This window comes from Tamandua tetradactyla, chromosome 6, assembly GCF_023851605.1.
Source record: "Tamandua tetradactyla isolate mTamTet1 chromosome 6, mTamTet1.pri, whole genome shotgun sequence".
NCBI classification, from domain to species: Eukaryota; Metazoa; Chordata; class Mammalia; order Pilosa; family Myrmecophagidae; genus Tamandua; species Tamandua tetradactyla.
The window spans coordinates 36,292,763-36,312,051 of record NC_135332.1 but is presented as its reverse complement, the minus strand read 5'-3'; the positions used below and the strand labels follow the sequence as shown (position 1 = coordinate 36,312,051).

General features: G+C 40.8%; 1 protein-coding gene and 1 long non-coding RNA gene across 3 annotated transcripts in view; one reads left to right on the top strand and one right to left on the bottom strand.

Annotated features, from left to right (window-relative positions):
- Positions 1-11,930, top strand: part of LOC143687661 (uncharacterized) — a 103,401-nt gene extending 91,471 nt beyond the window's left edge. The window contains exons 2-5 of the long non-coding RNA XR_013177626.1: positions 7,361-7,403; positions 8,002-8,099; positions 10,573-10,642; positions 11,637-11,930. This is a non-coding gene — a long non-coding RNA (uncharacterized LOC143687661). The remainder of the gene's footprint in view (positions 1-7,360; positions 7,404-8,001; positions 8,100-10,572; positions 10,643-11,636) is intronic.
- Positions 576-19,289, bottom strand: part of HLF (HLF transcription factor, PAR bZIP family member) — a 60,350-nt gene continuing 41,636 nt past the window's right edge. The window contains exons 3-4 of one of the 2 annotated variants that reach the window (XM_077164832.1): positions 9,303-9,523; positions 576-4,651 (exon numbers count right to left, since the gene is read on the bottom strand). In XM_077164832.1, coding sequence (XP_077020947.1) covers positions 4,433-4,651; positions 9,303-9,523 — 440 coding nt within the window. In that variant the 3' untranslated portion in view covers positions 576-4,432. The remainder of the gene's footprint in view (positions 4,652-9,302; positions 9,524-19,289) is intronic. The other variant, XM_077164833.1, reaches the window with a different exon arrangement.

Below are 19,289 nucleotides of genomic sequence, written 5' to 3'. Positions count from 1 at the left end.
GACATGGACTCAAATTAAGAGCTAAGTCTGTATATCCTTGGCTCCAGTTTCTTGGCTACACAGGACAGTTAGCTGGGAGCTTTTAAAAAATGCAGATTTCTGGACCCTATCCCTAATCTACTGACTGAGAATGGCTGAATCTCTATTCCTATCATATGTTCTCAGAAGATTCTTATACATTCAACCACAAAACAGTCTATGGACTGGCTTTTGAGAACTACCACTCTAAATAATGCCCAGTTAAATTGATCAGAATTCACCCTTGCCACTTCCACCAATACAATGTTAAGTAAGTTACTTAACCTCTCTAACCTTCTACTTAACCTCTCTAACCTTCTATTTTGTCTTCTATAAATAGGGTAACTATGCCATATAGGGCTAATGTGAGAATACATAAAATATTCCATGTAAGTGCTTAGTACAGTGTCTGCATATAGTAAGCACTCCATAACTGTTAATTTATTATTAATTACATAGTATTATCTTATCAGCTATGGAATTTACAATTCCTGCAAACAGTACCTTGCTTATTGGGATGGGAACAGAATTCAGTTGTTAGCAGACTGTTACAAAAGTACATGAAAGAAAAGAAAAAAAATCAAAGTTTATTAAACATTAAGAATAACAGACAAATAAAAGTTTGGACTTAACAGCATAAATACTACCAATATCATGATGTACAATTAAACTGACCTCATGTTAACTTGTACCTGTTTATCAGATGCAATCTTCATGGTGTCACCAAAAGGATAATGGTGGATTGGTATGTTTGGTAAGGTGTTCCAAAATTATCATATCTTGCATTAAATATTCACACACACTTGCCTACACACACATGGCCCCCTGCAAAATATATTGACTTCAGTAGCCAAATCCAATCCATCAAGATCGAGGATAATTCTGACACAGTTCATGATTTCCTAAAAAGAACATTAGGGAAAAATAAAATGAACTATGGTAAAAACCAAGCTACAACTTTTGCATTTGGCAAAATGTCTGTTATTTCACTCTGAGTTTTCTTGATTATTCTGAAAACAGACTCCTGACCTTTTAACTTACATTTAAAATTATTGTGCATTCCTACATAAAACCAGTGAGTTAGAAGGAACCCTTGGGTTATCCAGTACTGCCAGAGCCCATCTGCAGTCTCTGTGAACAAGGGGTCATTCTGCTTCCAAGGATGGCTTCTTGGAGCTTTCTCTTGTTTGAAGATGAAAGGCCTATCCGGGTCTTACCTCATGTGGTTTTTGAATGGTCAATGTGACTGCATCCTCAAGAGGAAGAGGTGATCATTTATATCTCTTGCATCTCCTACTTATCCCCTCAAGGTAGCATGAGCAGAAAGATGGTCTAATCAATTTTCGACTTTCTTTGCAAGTTTAGTGAAAAGAAATAACTGATTTAACCTGGGAAGCCCTAAGCTGCTCAATTCAAATTGCATCTAAATGATGTTGGCAGTGATATGATTTGTATACATTTTTAATGGCCAAGTAATTAATCTCTGAGTGAAGCTTATGATGAAAAGGTGAAAATGACAACAGGACTCTAATAATAGCTGCAGTCATTCATTTGGCCCTGCCTGATCCAAGTCACTCCAAGTCAGTCCCCAGCTTCCGTGACACCTACCAGAACAGCCTCATTTCTTAGTTAACTGGTCCTGCCAGTCCAGGAGTGGGTGTTCACGTGTGTGTGTGTGTGTGTTGAAAATGACCTACATATAAGGCACATGTACAGACTCCAAAGTGTTTAAATTAAGACGAGGTAGGTTTACCGAAACCTCTCCTGGCACACAAAAGAAAAAATTACGATCTTTTTATTTCTTCTGCAGAAAACATTTATGATGTTCAGTTGATAAAGCAACTTTATTCCAAGAAAGACCAGTGTTCAAATCTAGTTTTCTCAGCTACCATTTTATACTTTGGCAAATCTGGATGGTCCAACAGATTCAACACCTATCCACTTAAACACAGATTTGGACTCTGCCTTAATGACTATTGCCACTTAACAATTCTGTTGCCATTAGCCTCCTCACCTAAAAAAAAAATGCCTGACTCCACTTCCACTTTTATCTTTTTGTGAATATCTCTTTTCAATTCTGCTTAAGAATTCCAAAGTTTGTATTTATTTTATTTTTTATCTACCTGATCAATGTATCTTAATTCTAATACTGTTCTATCTCCCACCATAATCTGTAGCTTTGGACAAAATGGATGAGTCTGGTTCCCAAGATTTTAACAGTATGAGAGAAGCATTGTTGATGGAGTGACAAAGAGATCACCATAACATTACAGAACTAGATACTCTGAACGCAGGAAATTAGGGAATTCCTTTGATGAAAGGACATTTTACTCTAACATAAAATATTCCTTTGCGGTAACAGCAAAATCTCTTGATAAACAACTTAATGAAACAAAAGAACAATCCTCTTCAAGGTCAAAACATCTATCAAATTATAAACCATACTCATAGCACCGATATCAACCTTATACTGCATAAGATGCATGTTTCTGCAGAGAAGAAAAGAATTGCTCAGGGCACTTGCAGCAGGGCTTCATTCCGGAAACTCATCATTTTGAAGTGAACATTTTGTGGCAGATGCTTTTCCTCAAAAAACACTTTATCAGCCAATAAATATTTGACTAACATCTATTTTGTGCTTTTGGGTGACGTTAACTGACTTCAATCTGAGACCCAGTAGGAAGTCAGCAAGTTCCTTATGTATTTAGGAGCAGGATTCGTCACAGCAAGCCTCGATAATGTCATAAAATTTTAATTTAAAGCAGAAAACATGCTGATGTGTCAGTGATAGGCTTAAAATATTAAAGACTTCAAAAATCCCAAAGCATATCTTCTCTGTACAACATTGGTGAATATACATCTTTACTATGTAATTTTAAAACATGGAATGGTTCTTTTCTCTTTGTAATATATAATATATGTCTTTCAAAATACATTGTCAGTATTTATTTCTGAAAAATACTGTACAAAAAAGAACTTCCTATAATTACTCTGTATAAACATTAAACAATTTAATAATCTCTCCTTTTGGTCTATAGTAAACATTTAAAGTGATTGGATTAACCACAGTTTATGACAACACCATCCCCTTCTGAGATACACCAGTGTCTTTTACATTCATTTTTCAGACATCCACTGTAGAAGAGCACAAATGTTCAAAAGCAAACATAGAATAAACAATATAAGCTGAAGAATCATTAATTTATGAGGCATTCAAAAATGACACCACTAGGAAAAAGGGTCTTATGAAACATCAACTTTTTAACTTAATGAACTGACGTTATAAACCAGCAAGATGTAATTCACAAAAAATATATATATCAGAAAATGGGGGAAAACTGAATCTTAAGTAGTTGAATTGTTCTGAATATCAATAGGCATATTGAAAAAAGTCAACTAGAAACAGGGTGGGGGTATGTGAGAGGAGTAAACAGAACCAAACATGTCAATGTCAAAAGCGGTTCCAAAAGGCGTTTTTTGGCTCGTGCACTAATAAATAAACCCCTTGTTGTTAGACCTCAGATCTCCCTCTTGCTTCTCTGTCCTGGGGATGTTCTGGACATGCTCAAATACATTACTTTAATTTTTTTTTTTTTTTCAAAAGACGGTGAAAATCTTAGGTAGGAAAAATATCCTATGTCCACTAGTGGTACTCAGGCAGCATGCTCTGGCGTACAATAGGATTATTGCTTCAGGTACAGACAGTGCAAAAACACACTCTGTGTTCTAATAACAGTACTTTTACTTATCTGGGGCTGATGAAATTTAAAGGAAACTTAGTAGACACCAGTAAGTAAATATGGGATCTAATAAATCTAAATAGCATTTTAAATTTGAAGACAGTTATCACCCAAAGTGAAAATATGAAGAAAGCAACCTATAAGTTAACAGAGCTGCAGTGTAGTGCTAAGTTATTCTGTGTACCTTACTAGCACAGTAACCTACAGATTAAACGTAAACAAGAGCTTGTACTCTTGCAAACTGCAATTTACTATTTTACCAGGGCCCTTCTTAGTGACTCCGAGAAGGTCCTGGAAGAGTGCATAAGATGGGACATGAAGCAATGCTGAAAGGGAAGGAGTGGAAAAGAAGGGACCAGGAAGAGAACCCACGAGAGGTCTCCGTAGTCTGTAAAAACATGGCACATTCCATTTTTGGAACTAAAAGATGAAGAGAGGGCCTTCTAAAATGGCAAGTGCAAAGGAACATGTGCGTGCACAGGCGTGCACACTGCTGGCCACACACACAAGCACAAGCATTTACACACTCACACACAGATGCACACCAAATGTGAGTCGGTTGTGGTTATGCCTCTGGTAAAGTGCTGATGACGAAAAGGGTGTTTGGGTGTGGTGCTATCAGACAGGAAACAAACTGTCCAACTATTCAAAAGCCAGCCCACAAAAATGCCATCCTACAGGGGCCCGTGCCTGGCTTCGTACTTGGCAAGTATGTTCTTGCATTTGCCCAGCTCCTTCCGCAAGTCAGCTACCTCCTGGCGGAGGGCCGAGTTCTCTTTCTCCAGGAACGAGGCCCGGATGGCGATCTGGTTCTCCTTGAGCCGCCGGGCGTCACGGGAGCGCTTGGCTGCCATGTTGTTCTTCCTGCGCCTTGCCCAGTACTTGTCATCCTGCTCATTAGTTACAGAAGCAAAAGAAACAAGATATTAGATTTCAGCAAGGCGAGTGTCAGCCAGAGTGCGGGCAGGGTTGTGCTGAGCCCCAGCCCAGGTTTCTTAACTTGTGTCTCCTCCCTTGGCAGTTTCTACATGCCTGGGAGAATGGTTCTTGAGCCAGCTTCCTTCCTGGAGCAAGGACCAACCTGTCACAACCAGCCAGAGCCTCTCTGCCTGGCTGCCTGCGAGGACAGAGTTATGTGCCCAGAGAGGCTGAATGAGCACAAGTGGATCTCCTCACACCCTAAATTACATTCTAAGCTTCTTTACTCTCTTAGCTCAAAGCTAAGAACCCCTTTCTGTCATGGACATTCGTATGCTTTTTGGTAGGAATATAAATTGTTACAGTATTTTTGGAAGGCAATTTGAAGATAACTATCAACAATTTGAATGTACATACCCATCGATCTAGCAATTCCTCTTCTAGGATCTCCATCCTATAGAAATATGTCTAGTGCATATGTAGACACTGGCATAAAAACTTTCTACTGAGATGTTGTTTGTAGTAGGAAAAAAAATGGGAAAAAGCTAAGTTATTCATCAGGAGGAGATATGATAATGTCACATAAAGGTATACTCCGTAGCTGTTAAAAATAAGGATCCAGCTGAACCAGAAAAATGTTCATGATCTACCTCTATGTGGGTGAAAACGATGGCAATTTGCAGATAGACGTATGGCTTCATCCCACTTCGATTAAAAAATGATAATATTATATATTCATAGAAAAAGGCTCAGAAGGTTTATACCAAGCTATTAAAATTGGTGGCTCTAGAATGGGGACTGGAGGGAAGCTGAGGAGAGAGGTAGGATCTTTCACCTTTTACTTTGTATTCTTCTAAACTATTAAAATATATAATGAGCAGGTACACTTTGATAATTAAAAACATAAATAACAAACAAAAAATAACCTTCAACCTGCCATTAATCAATATACTTATATTGGTAGCTAGCATTTAAATAATCTACTCCAATTTCCTGCTGGACTAGTCTCCAGACCTTAATTAACCTGAGTAATATTTAACTTGTGGTCAACGTGAAAATAATTCTTCCTTTTTCTCCATGCTGCTCCCTCTTGCCAAAAGAAAGGAAAAGCTTCCTAGGAAGACTAAGAGGTATAAATTGTCCTTTATACCTTTCCAATTCATTTACAGTGCCACCTGACTTGCAGCCCTCTTTATTTCAACAACGTGCAAGAGCAAATCCCTCAATTCTAGCTAGGTTAAAAACCTGCAGTTACATGCCACCCAGAGTAAGTGGGTGAGGCCAGTTCTTACCCTCCCCCAGGATTGCAAAAGGTAGCTGGCCTTGGAGGAGGTCACATAGGTTGGGGTCAAAGCTGCGAGGAAGGTCCAAGGCCAATGGTCTGCCCCCATACCTGCCCATTACCCTTGGTAGACAGTTGCACTGCATAAAGACAGAAAGTGTATGCAGGCTCCAGCTGCCACTCACAAGATAGTACTGGGATTTATCCAGTTTTCTAGATAGTTCATGATAATAATACTTACTAAAGTAAAAAATACATTTTTTCATAGTAGCTGGTGCCACAATTCTTCTTAGGGAGGAGGTTGTCCTTTGTAAAATACCTGGATAAATAAGGTTGGATGGAACATGTATGCAATGGTTGCTGGGGAGAACCCCTTCATTTGTGTAAGGCAAGGGAAGAAATGGGTTGTTTGTGCTCTTGAAAGAGAGCAGGAAAGCTGGAAGAAGGGCAGTGTTCAGTCATAGGCCATGAACTTGGTGATTTGTGACAATCCTAGCCAGGTCTTAAGGGCCAGGCAGTCTCCAGTTGACCTCAGTATAACTTCTCTGACTCTTTGAGCTCCTTTCACTTTCAAAGTACTTTCATTTTCCTCATCTCACCTGCCCATACATGCAGATGAGCTAATAAAGGTGTGGAATGGGAAACTTCCACAAGTAGGGGAACGAGCTGGGAGGTGGAGTAGAGAATGGAGAAAGGCAGGAATGATGGAAGGAGTACTCTAGACTAGAAAAACCAGCTTGCTGTCCTTGCTATCACGGAATTATTTGGTGGAGATAGGGGTGTGTGTGTCAGGATACTAAATGGGCCTGATATATCTGGCACTATATGCCCTTCTTCTCTATCTCCCAGGTGCTGATGCCATCTGGTCGCCCAGCTACCTCCCCTCTCCCCTGAGCAAGGGCCCACTCCTGCAGACCCTATCATCTTCCTGATGGTTTCATGTTGATGCCACCTCCCCTAGACACCCCCTCCTGACAGACCTCCCTTTTTCTCACCAGACTAGAAGCTCCACAAGGGCAGGGATGGCTCACTTTGATATTCCCAGCCACTAATGCAGGGCTTGGCATGTACCAGCACTTGGAAAATAATCATCAAATGAATGAATGAATACTTGAATGCATTAAGAAATCAAGGCGATTAAACTGAGTCTCAGTTAGGAATCTCTATAGCCTACTGCTTAATTCTCCCAAGGGGATGAATACTAATCCAAAAGAATTGCTCAAGAGAGGAAGTTCAGGCAGTTATGGGGTGAGACCCATTTTTTCCTGAGGCCATTCAATTCATTTCATTTGCTTGTCCAATTCTAGGGGGCCAGAAGCACCTCCCTGCCCCCAGCTTAGTCCTCTCTACTGAAAGGAGAAAGACTGTGCTTCTTTACTTTTTCTTTTTTTTTTTTTTTTAGGGTGCATAGTCCAGGAATCGAACCCGGGTCTCTCGCATGAAAGGTGAGCATTCTACCACTGAACCATCTGTTCACCCAAGGCTCTGCTTCTTGCTTCCCACCAGCTCACTGTCTGTGGCCTCAGGCATCACCCGCAACTGAAAAAATTCCCAGAACACATGGAAGGTGAATGTTCCTGTCCATTCCCCACTGGCCATGTGAAAAGGTCAAGCCTGGCCACAGCAGTATGTATAATTCCAGCACAGATGGTTTTCATATGACCTCTGTGTGGCCAAAGTTACCTGAGTTATTAAGTAATCCTGTCCCTTGCTTTGAACATGTAAATCTGAAGACTCTGAAGGTCACGTTGGAAGTTATATCTACTGCTCACACAGCATCTTTTCAGAGTACCCTCCATTCAAGGGGCAATTCATGTTGGATGGGCTTCCTAGTTTAGTTTAATAGACAAAGCCCTAAAATACAGAATCAGACTGCTAAGAACACAACAGCAGGGAAAGAAAGAGCAGTTGAAAGAAAATATTGAAGTACACAGTATTAATGTGGTGCCTGTTTCTTATTTGATCTTAATCTAACCATCGGTTCCCTGACTGGTTTAGATTTTCTGGTGTTTTCACTGTACACTTCCCTTCTTTAATTCTCAGGGTGCCAACTATTGATTTATCATGAAGGTTTCCATTGAGGCCTCTGTCAGGGCCAGGCTGCAGTGACCTTTCAGGAAGCTAGAAGACCTGGGGACCAGGTGAGGCCTTACTGGAACTAGCAGAGTTCACCTTCCTTCGCTTTCCTGCTTCTCCATTTCCTCAAATGCACAATGGGTGGCTTTGGACTAATGAATCTCTAAGGTCCCTTTCGGCCCTGCCATTCTATGATTCTTCATCATTTAGAGTAACCTCAGGATGTGGGTGACAGCAGTGATTAAAATTTGCCAGGTACTTCTTCCCCCCAGGGCTCTTTCTAGCTATGAAAAATAGGAGCAATTGATCTAAACCAGTTCCAGGACAATTCTACAAACTCCCATTTTCCCAGCACAGGAGTGACTCTACATGGGTACCATATCTAGGTTTGAGAAATGGGGGCCAGAAGTTAGAAAAGGCCCAATTATGCTTGGTTCCGATATCTTGAATGTATATAATTATATCTCTATTGTCCATATCATTGGAAAGAAGCATAAAAGCACACACAAAAGCTAAGCTATGGCTAATCAGAAATAGTTCTATTTTGGTATCAGTAGACACAGTGTAATTTTGGAAAGCAGAATTGTCTTCTTAAGGTATCATTAAATACATTAGATTAATTTTGTTTTAAGTTGTATTGGACTTCCTAAGGTAAATATTTTGCCTTTTTAAAATAAGGAGTCCCTTCAACATAGTGGAGAAAACCAACCTGCACCTCACCTTTTGTTGAGAATATTACATATAAATAGCACCGGGGATCCCACCAGCTTCCTTAGCAAACTCCCCCTGGTCATTCAAGGTTGAAAATGTGGAGAGAAGCTGGGTGTCTGGTTGTTATATCCTAAGGCCTACAGGGAAATGGCAGCAGGCAATGATCGAGAAATTCCTAAAGGGAAAGTAGCCCTTGCAGGCCTATGAGGACCAGATAATTTTTCTATTTCCAACCTTGAAAGATTTTCATTTGATTATAGTAGGCTTTCATGGTTTCCTTGCAGACAATAGTGTGTTTGTTTCTTTCATGGGCTTCAAATCACTCCAACATCCTACCGATTCTCCTTATTTCTGGGTATTATCAAGATGTGAAAGGCATAGGTCAGAAGACACCAGAGAGGAAGCAACTCGCCTAGAGTCACATGGCAAGAAATAGGATCAGAAATCACGAGTCCTTCATTCACTAGCTTAAATGATCTTCCTGGGGCCACCCTTTTATTTTGCGTTTTGATCCGACTCTCCATTTGCCCACAGTCTGATTACCAGTTCCAATTTACCTTCAGATCCTCGGGGATAAAGACTTTGCGAGCTTTCTTAATCATGGGCTGTGGTTTCAGTTCTTCCTCAGAGAACTTGCGTTTGCGAGGGTCAAATATTTCCTGTCCCGGGATGCTGGAGAGGGCAAGGTCTGCTGGGTCTGGCTCATAACCCACTGGGACTTGGATGGTGTCAGGATCAATGGGACTGGGTGTATTGCGGTTCGTTGGCAACAGCTGACCTGAAACAACACAGGAGTTTTAATTCATGAACATTCTAGGGACACCCAGTAGGTAGCTACTTAATGAAACTCCACAGTGAGTAGCAAGTGTCTTCAACTAATCCCAACATCATTTATCTTATTTATCCTCATTCCTGAGAATGTTGCAGACTGAGGATGACCCATGCCACAGACAGGGGTGGGGGGAGTAAATGAAAAAATGCATGCATTCATTCTTGTCTATAATACATTCACAGAGCACCAGCTATGTGCCAAGCACATAGGTGTGGTGGGTAGAAATACATGATTTTTCCCTTTAAGGTATTTTCCAGGTAATCAGGGAGATACACCAATAATCTGACAATCAGGATATATTGTAGGTGTTTGGATGGAAATAAACATCAAGTACTTGCAATGTGAAGGGAAAATGTCCTAGAGCTAACACTTGGTGCCACTGCATCTTTAGACGAACAGTAATTAGCAAAAACATATTCAAGGCAGAGACAAGACAGAGGGATGATTTCAGAGAAACTGCAAGTAGTCGTAGGTAGCTGCAGCATTTAGTTAAAGGACAAGATGTAATGTGGAGAGGTGAAGGTGAACAGTGAGGAGATGATAAAAGGCCTCGAATGTCACTGAAGGGTTCTCAGTAGTGAACTGACAGAGCTGAATTGTGCAGTGAAGTGACAGAGCTGAAGTGTGTAAAGAAGTCTCAAGCAGTGTGATGAATGGACTGAAGGAGCAAGACTGGAGCCAGGAGATCAGATACAGGCTATTATGATAAGCCATGCACTCATTAGTAGTGGCAGTGCAAATGGGGGAAGGGGATAAGTCCAAGTAATATTTTTAAAGCTAGAAGGGACACAATAGAGATGACCTGAATTCCACTTGAAGGCCTACAGGCTAAACCACCAAAATGCAGAAATGTCCACAGAACAGCAGTTTTATTGCATTTCTGAGTGTATTTGTGAAAGTGAATTTAACAACAGACCAAAATGTTTATGCTGGGGGCTCTGGTTCTTAATTTTTTAGTTTCATCTAAATTTTACAGTCATTTCTTTCATGTCCAGAGAATAAATGAGAGGATATGGCTCAGCTGTCTTTGGCCCTGCTTCTCCTCTTCCTCATTGCCGATGGCAGGTCAGTGTGTGAAGTATCATTTAGGTTTCATAAAACCAGGTTGAAATCTGAAGGCTGCTGGCATGGATTCTAGCTAAACTGTGAAATTGTGCTCTTCTCTTTTCTGGAAAGGCCTGATGGGGCGCTTGCAAATGAATGCTCCAGGTGACCTCTGAGGTCCCCACTCTGCTTTGTGTTCTCTTTGTATCCTGGTTGCCAAAGAGGAAAAGATGGGCCCCTGAGGCGCTGGCAGAGGACGGAGATTCCTCATTAGCCAAGCAGCAGCACAGCTCCTGCTTCTAGAGACTGCTGTGTTCTGTCTTGGATGGTGCCAAGCTAGATTTGATCTTGTGCCTCTTGACATTGCCTCAGAAAATGAACCACATCTGAGCCAGGGTTTTATTTTATTTTTCATTTAGGAACTTCCCTTTGAACTTAACAACAAAGCCACCCAATATCCACATCCCTAGAACATACCCCCCCTCCACACACACTCATACAGGCATATGCATCCATCTCCTACCTTCTGGAAGCATCTCTTAATTAATACTTCTCAAATCTTATTCCTCCAAGTTACTTCAAATTCCTCCTTAGTACTCCAGTATTCTATTTTGCTGTGCTATATTAAAATTAAATATTGGGTGGGCAATGGTGGCAGAGTTCTCGCCTGCCATGCTGAGGACCTGGGTTGAGTTCCTGGTGCCTGCCCATGTATAAAATAAAAAAATAAATATTAAAATGTTCTACTTTGTTGCTACATGAATGTTCTTAAATTCACACACACACACATGCACAAACCTCCTCTACCGGGCCACATGGTCTTTCATGTTTTATCCATTTTATCCCCATTCCACTCTTTACCATGGTGCTTTAGAGTTCAGCTCTACAAACAGCATTCCTTATTTAATAGTGGCCCTCTGAGGGTGCTGGGCTCTGACATGCATTCAGGGACATTCTAACAATAATGCTTTACATTGAGGCAGATCCTTTCTCTGTGTTCTCTCTCTCTCTGCAGCCCTTTCCTCTGATGGAAATAGGTCAGAATGGAGAAAACCTAACTGGACCACAGATAAGGTAAATGGCTTCCTCAGTGTCAAGCAGCAAAAGGCAAAGGTCCTGAGAAACAAAGCCAGGCCCCCCTTTCTCCCCAAACATACTCTATGCCATCTCATTTAACTGTATTTTCTACCTAATTAATTCTGCTGGAGCCATTTTTCTTTTCTTTATTCCAAAATGTCAATAGCATCATTGGGTAATAGGGAAGGAGGCCTTTATTACTTTTTCCTACCTTTGTGGATTTTCAAATGTTTGATAATAAGAATGTTAAATTTAAGAATGCATAATTACATTAGTTTTTAAAATTATAGAATATGTTCTTTGTAAAACTTCAGTGAATCCAGAAATAGGTCAAAAAAGTAAAAGTTCTAGTTCTTGCTCCTCTCCCCTCCCCATCCCTAGCCCAGCCTTCTCACTGCTCTTCCTGGAGACCACCGTAACTACTGAATGTGAACTTCTCCTGCCCTGGCTTTTACACCTATACGATTTAACTCAAGTAGATTACAACCAACATATCTTGAATTACTTTTTCAATATATCATGTGCAACATTCCATGTTCGTACACATAGAATTATTCTTTTTAAGAAGATGAGTAATATTCTACAGTTTCGATCTATAACAATTTATCTAATCATTCCTAAACTGATGTTTTTTAGGGTGTTTCATAATTTTTGCTTGTACATATATCTCTTTACACATACACAAGTCATTTTGTACAAGAGATTCCTAGAAGTCAGTTTGCTCATGCCAAGATCATGTACTTTTTATATTTCTACATGTATAGCCAAATTGTGCTCCAAAATTGTCATACCTATTTAGGCTTGTACCAACATTTTCCTGCAACTTAGTATTATTTTTTAGATGTTGTCAATCTGACATGCACAAATAAAGCTATTGTTTTAATCTGCATTCCCATGGTTCTCAAAACATCTCGCATGTTTATTTATTTTGTGTACCACCTCTTTATGTCTTTTGCCTTTTTTTTATCTTTTGCCTTTTTTTTTTTTTTTTTTTTTTTTTTTTTAAGACAGAGAGAAGGAAGGAAGGATAGAAGGAAGGAAGGAAGGAAGAAAGGGAAACATTTTCTTGTTTTATTGTATTCTGTTTCTCCGTTTTTGTTACATGGGCTGGGGCCGGGAATCGAACCGAGGTCCTCCGGCATAGCAGGCAAGCACTTTGCCCGCTGAGCCACCGCGGCCCGCCCTCTTTTGCCTTTTTAAAGTGGATTTTGGTTCTCATTATTTGTAAAAGCTCTTTGTTGATTATGGATATTGTCCTTTCATCTCTTTTATCTAAATGAATATTTTTTCTCAGACTATCATTTATTTTCTAACTTTGTTTATAGTTTTAAAAATTGCTATTTAGATATTTTACATTTTGATGGGCTAATACCTAGAAATCATCTCCATTATGGCTTCTAATTTTCACACTTTTTGTCCCCCAAAGATAGATATATAAATTACTCTATACTTTCTGCTAATACAACTATAATTGATTGGTATTTTTAGAATTTTTGAGTCACCTGAAATTTATTTCTGTGTTTAATATAAGCAAGGGATTTAATGTTTTTCAAACATCTTAATATAATGATGTTTGCAATGTTTGATATTTGATAAGGCAAGTTTTGTTCCCCTCATTGTTCTTTATGGAAGTTTTCTTTGGTATTCTTATATATATATATATATACTCTTCTAGATGAATTTCAATTAAGTTATATTTAAAATTCCTATTGGGATTTTTAAAATTAAGATTGTCTGAAAGCCATAAGTTATCTGGGGAACAACTGATATCTTTAAAAGTATTGAGTCTATCCATAGTAAATTGAGTCTACACATAGAATATTCTCCATTTTATTTTATTTTTGGTCATTTTTTTTGGTATCATGAAGTTTTCTAGTTTTCTTCATTCTAACCTTTCAAATTCCTTGTTGAGTTTGTCCCTAAATATTTTATAATTGTTGTTACTATTGTAAATGTCCCCTATTATATTTTCTAATTGGTTACTGCTGGTGGGAAGCTTCTGATTTTAAAATGTTGGGCTTACATCCAGCCAGTGCATGCTCTTTTAGTTCTACTAGCTTTCCACTTGCCTCTCTTGGTTTTCTAGGTAAATAATCATATTTTCTGCCTCTGGAGACAGCTGGTACTTTTTTTTTAACATGTATAATTCTGATTTCTTCTTTGTCGTTTTGTTTAATCACATTGCATTAACTAGGGTCTATAGTCTAGGGTTCACCCCACTATAGACTAAGTGGGGTGAAACTAAAAATACCTGATTGTCCCACACTTTAATGAAAGGAGTTTTAATGCTCCACCCCTTAATATGAAGGTTTTGTTCTAGAATCCTAGTAGATAAAGTTTAATAAGTTAAGGCAGACCTAACCCATCCTTTTATTTTTGGGTGGGGAGGTGCATGGGCCAGGAATCGAACCCAGTCTCCCACATGGCAGGCGAGAATTCTACCACTGAACTACCCATGCACCTTCAACCTTTCCATTTTTTATTGTACTGAGAGTTGTTTTTCTCAATCAGAAATGTGTGTTAAATTTTCTCAATTGCCTTTTAATTATCTATTGAGATAATTGTGGTTTTCTCCTGCATTTGGGAAGGCTCGGCTTGGTGTTTCTCAAGGGCTAATTATTTGAAGGAGTCCAGGGACAAAATCAACCTCAGGATGTAGATTCTGCAATTTGCTGGGACATTGTTTTTTTTCTTTTTCTTTCTGAAAGCATTTTGATGAAAGTCACTTCCAGAAGGTCCAAGGAGGATTTCTGGAGGAAAGGGTGGAACAAAGGGCTTGAACAAATCTGGAAGGAGATCAGAAGTTACCTTGAAGCCCAAAGTTGGCTTCCACTACTGTCACAGATTACTTATGACTAAACTTCTAAATAGTATTATTGAAGATAGGATGTTTCTTATTCTTACATACTTGAAAAAGAATGTAGCTGTTCATGCTCCATTAGCTGATTAGATCAGCAGTCATTAATGAATGGGAACAGCAGCAATCTGTGTTCTTATCTCTTTTTAAATATTTGCTATTTCATCCTCAAGGCTAATTGCAACACCTCCAACCTTTGGGATGTGCCTCTCATTCAGCAGTTAAGTAAACAAAGATTATTAGTTTAGCAGCAGTGTCTTCAAAACAGATACCATACTTCAGTGTTTATCACCGATGAGCATCAGTCAAATGATGAACATTACATTAGCCTCCATAAAGGCTGAGAAAAGGGAAAATTATTTTGATTTTGGCCAAAGGGTTATTTGAACTGATGGGTGAAATTCCTTGTAATTCGAAGGTTGGTCCCAGATCTTTCTCTCCTACTCACCTCTCCCTGCCTATCACCAGTTTGTGGTCTGTTTGCTTCTTATGACCTCTTAGATCTCAGGTGTCCAGAATGTGTGTTTGAAATAGCAACTTTTGCCCTCTTGGTACCCTCTGATTTTAGACGAAAACCACCCATCAGGAATGACAGCCTCTCTACTTCACTACAAAACACCCCTGCCTCTGAACATCTCTTATATTACAGGGAGCCAATTAACTTAGGAATTGTAGTCACAAAACACAGTAAATAAACGGTGCTTATAATATTTACAGAGATTAAAAAAAAAAAAAACACCCCGCAGATATATCTTAAGGTTATGGACTTTCTGGACTCTCAGACCAGATTAGCAGGTCTCTATCTGAGGGCAGGAACCTGTTGTCTTGTCCAACAAGCAGTCTGCAAAGGCAGCTGTGTCCTGATGGCCAAAAGGCTCACCACTCCCTCTACCCATGTCCTGTTCCATGTGACTTTGCAGTTCCAGGCAAAGACTATTTCCCCACCCCTTGAATTGGGCCTGGCCAATAGAATGTGGCAGAAGAGACAATGCTGGTTCTACGCAGGCGCCTAAAAAAGGCTTTGCCTGTTTCTGTTTCTTCTCTTACACTTCTGCCATCACCATAAACATGCCCTGGCTAGCTTGCTGAAAGATGAAAGACACATGGAATGGGCCAGTCTAGATCAGCCTAAATCACTTACCCCCAAAACAAGGTCTGTTTTGCAGAGTAGGACTACTGGCAATTTAATTTTTCTTTTTAACCTACCTCTCTCAATTCCAGTTTTCTTGTCTGCAAATGGAAGTTACTATACCTGCCTCAAATGGATGTTTAAGAAATTAGTCAGATGATATATATAAATAAAATGCTTAAAACAATGTGTAGAATCTGGAAAGGACTCAATAAATGGTATATATATATAAACATAAATCAAATATCAACAGAATGGGGATAGAGCATGATGAAGACATGACTGCTCAATTCACTATGTGTAAGCATTAGAAAGGGGGTTGGTCTGCTACCATTTACTGAGTTCGTGAAATCAATTCCTGCATGTTGGTAGGAAGGCTTCCCTACTGATTAACAATATTAATAATACTGATGGGTAACCAAGTCCTCACTATACACCTGGCCTTTCAGATTTATTTAATCCTTGCAGTCACTGTAGGAAGGTGGAATTATTATACCCATTTTCCTGATGTTGAAATACAGTAATGAAAACAGAATGTTCAAGATAAGCTCAGAAATGTTAAATAATTTGTCTGAGATGTCAAAACAGAGATGTCAAATCAGAGACTCACCTCCCAACCTTTCCAGCTCTCAAACACCTGTCCTTAATCATGAAAATGCCCCAGAAGTGGGGGCGGGGGAGCCTAACCCTCCCTCAAGGGAAAGCAAGAGACTTATGGCTACCTAAGTGAAACCCTGCATCGGGGCCTGTGCTAAGAGCCTTATGTATGACATTCCACTGAACCATCTCATCTACCCCCCAAGGGCAGCACAGTGTCCCACATTTATTGGAAGAGGCAGTGGAGGATCAGAGGGGTGAAACCACCCAGAGTCATGCAGCTAGAAGACTAGGGGAAAGGTCTAGTAGAGTTTGGTCTCAAGTCTGCTTGACCTGTAACCCATACCCTTTCTATTCTACCTCACGTCCCCCCTGAAAGGGAAAGAAGGGTAAGAGAGGGGAGGGTGGAGACCTTTCAGAATCCCACAGCTCCCCCTCCTCTCAAACCCAATGTATTCCTGGACAAAGGATGATTCCCCAAAGAAGCAGGTAAAGCTTCCGGCCATGGGCAAGAGCCCATGGGACTGGAAGGCAAATGGGCAGAAAGGCAGCCTGCCATTTCCTTTTCTTCTCTCTCTTTCCTTCACTTCTCTCCCCTTATTCCACTACCTCTACCTCCATCCTCCTGAATCACGAGCTATGCCCAAGGGCCCACTGCATTTGACAAAGAAACTGCTGACCTACAGAACCAGGTCTCTTGTCTAAATGTATCTCATTCCCTGGCATGATACCATGCCTCAGTGGGAGATGGGTGAGGATTCCTGACAGAGAGGGTACCTACTATATTCTGTTATGTAGATATAAAGTTGGAGTGTTTTGTATCGATACTCTTAAATTATTAGTTTGCCAGCTAATGCTTGGTTTGGGTTTGGACTAAGAAAGCCAGTTGGAACACGGTTACAAGGCTTCTGATCTGGCCTTGACCTCTTTCCCTTGACGTGTTCAGTGGGAGACAGCACAGCCTATCAGAAATCATAGACAGACTCACTGGGGCTTTGCCCCAAATAGTTCTGTGGCTTAGGGCCAGTCACCCCACCACTCAGAGCCTTGTTCCCTCACCTATAAAATGGGGCTGGTCCAAATGAAGGCCAATAAGTGGGTGCTGAGTCATACCTGCCTCCCATCACACTCCCCCAGCTCCCATTTTCCTACAGCTGCAGGCCCAGCAAAGCCAGTTGCACGTGGTATCGTGTAACCCCATGCCCAGGACAAGAGTTTGCCCTGGGATTGTGCATCAGTACTCAAAATGGCCCTGACTTGACTTGGCAGCTTCTAACTTGGCAGGAACTTAGACTAACAAAGCCTCTCATTCCAAGGGTGGTTATCATCACTCTTCTTGCCAACAGTGTCAACAAGAAGCCTGCCTCTTTGAATTGGCCAAGTTGAGACCAGAGGAACTCATAAACACAGTCTGTGAAAAGTCAGTGAAACGGAGATAGAACAGAAGTCCCAGTAGTGGTCAGGACACGTGTGGGCACGTGTGTTTAAAGAATAGTCCACTGACCTTCTCCCCACTGGCCCCTGAGACAAGGTGACAGGGCACCTGCAACCTCCTTTTTCCAGGGCCAAGAGCCTCTCCCCAAATGAAGGCACAGTGTGTGGTAAAAGGCAGACAGAGAAGGCTCTGCAGCCTTCTGGCTTGGCCTCCCCACCACCCCATAGCTGTCATAGCACCTTGGAGGTAAGAAAGCAACAGGGTGGCTGGAAATGAATACACAGGGTCAGAGACCAAGGCCTGGATAGGAAGATTTTAGACTTTGCAACACTGGCTTCCCAAAGGCAAGGACAGAGGTTCAAAAGTGGGAAACAAGAGGCACTGTCCTCCCCTACACACAATTGCTCCCTTGCCCCTCACTCCATCCAAATATGATGAAACTAGAGAAGGAGGAGGTAGGCCTGCACTTCCTCTTATAGGGAAAATACGGTGGAGGTTAAGTCCCAGCCAACTGTGGCTAGCCTGAAGTCTGCAAACTGTTTTATGCCTCAGTTACCCATTCTGAAAGAGTAGAATCCAATCCCTCCCCAGACTGTCATGGTGATGGTAGATGTAACAGAAAATGACCATTTCAAGCCGTCCTATAGCTTGAACACAGGACAAGCAGCAACATATATGGAGAAGAGAAAGTGGGCATTAAAGCACAGTGTTCACCTCACCAGCCCCTCCTTGAGGTCTGCCCTTTGGCATGCACAGTACTCCCAAAAGGAGCTGTGACGAGGGGAGGCTGCTGCTGTCACTGCCACCCTGCATCTGGACCTGGTTCCGAATGCATGTGATGAATCTACAACCTCATTTTGCCTCCCAGACCACCCTGTGAAGTAGGTAGGACACAATGGGCACATTTTACCTCTGGAGAAATAGAGCCAATAGGCAATTTACCTAGCCACCCCCCAACCCCCACTAGCACCCCCAGGCTGAGACTACCTTCTTATCAAGCAGAGACAACAAGCTCTCCCAAACCCAAAGACTATTTTCAGAGGCTCTTTCAATATTTAATGACAACATGCACCTCTCGCATCAGCATCACCAAGGTCCTTGGAGTCCTTTCAATAGTCTGTGTTGGTGAAAATGTGCAGGCTTCATTATTTGAAACCTGCAGTTTTCAAAGTGCTGCCAGAGCTCGTTATTAAACTGACTATTCTCCTTTGAACAGCATTCATTTTTTTGTCTCGATTTAGAGAGTGAAGCAGGAGCCTAGATAAGTGACAGTGCTCACTGATGTTCACTGGGAACCCAGAAGCCAACTGCAAATGGCTCACACTCTACCTGAGCACACCTTCCTCTTCTCCCCAAACCAAACACAGGGAAAAGAATAGGATTGTTTTAAAGTCTGGGTTTCTGATGAACATGAATAGGATTCAGTATTCTGTGGTTCTGTGACTGCTCAGGGAGATCCACAAAAATTCTTTCCTGCATGAGTCTCCAAGTTTAGCACCAAAGGTAAACATATTTTTTCCAAAGCTTCCTTGCCTTGGTTCCTGGCCAGTGTTCTCTGCAATTTTTTTATTTT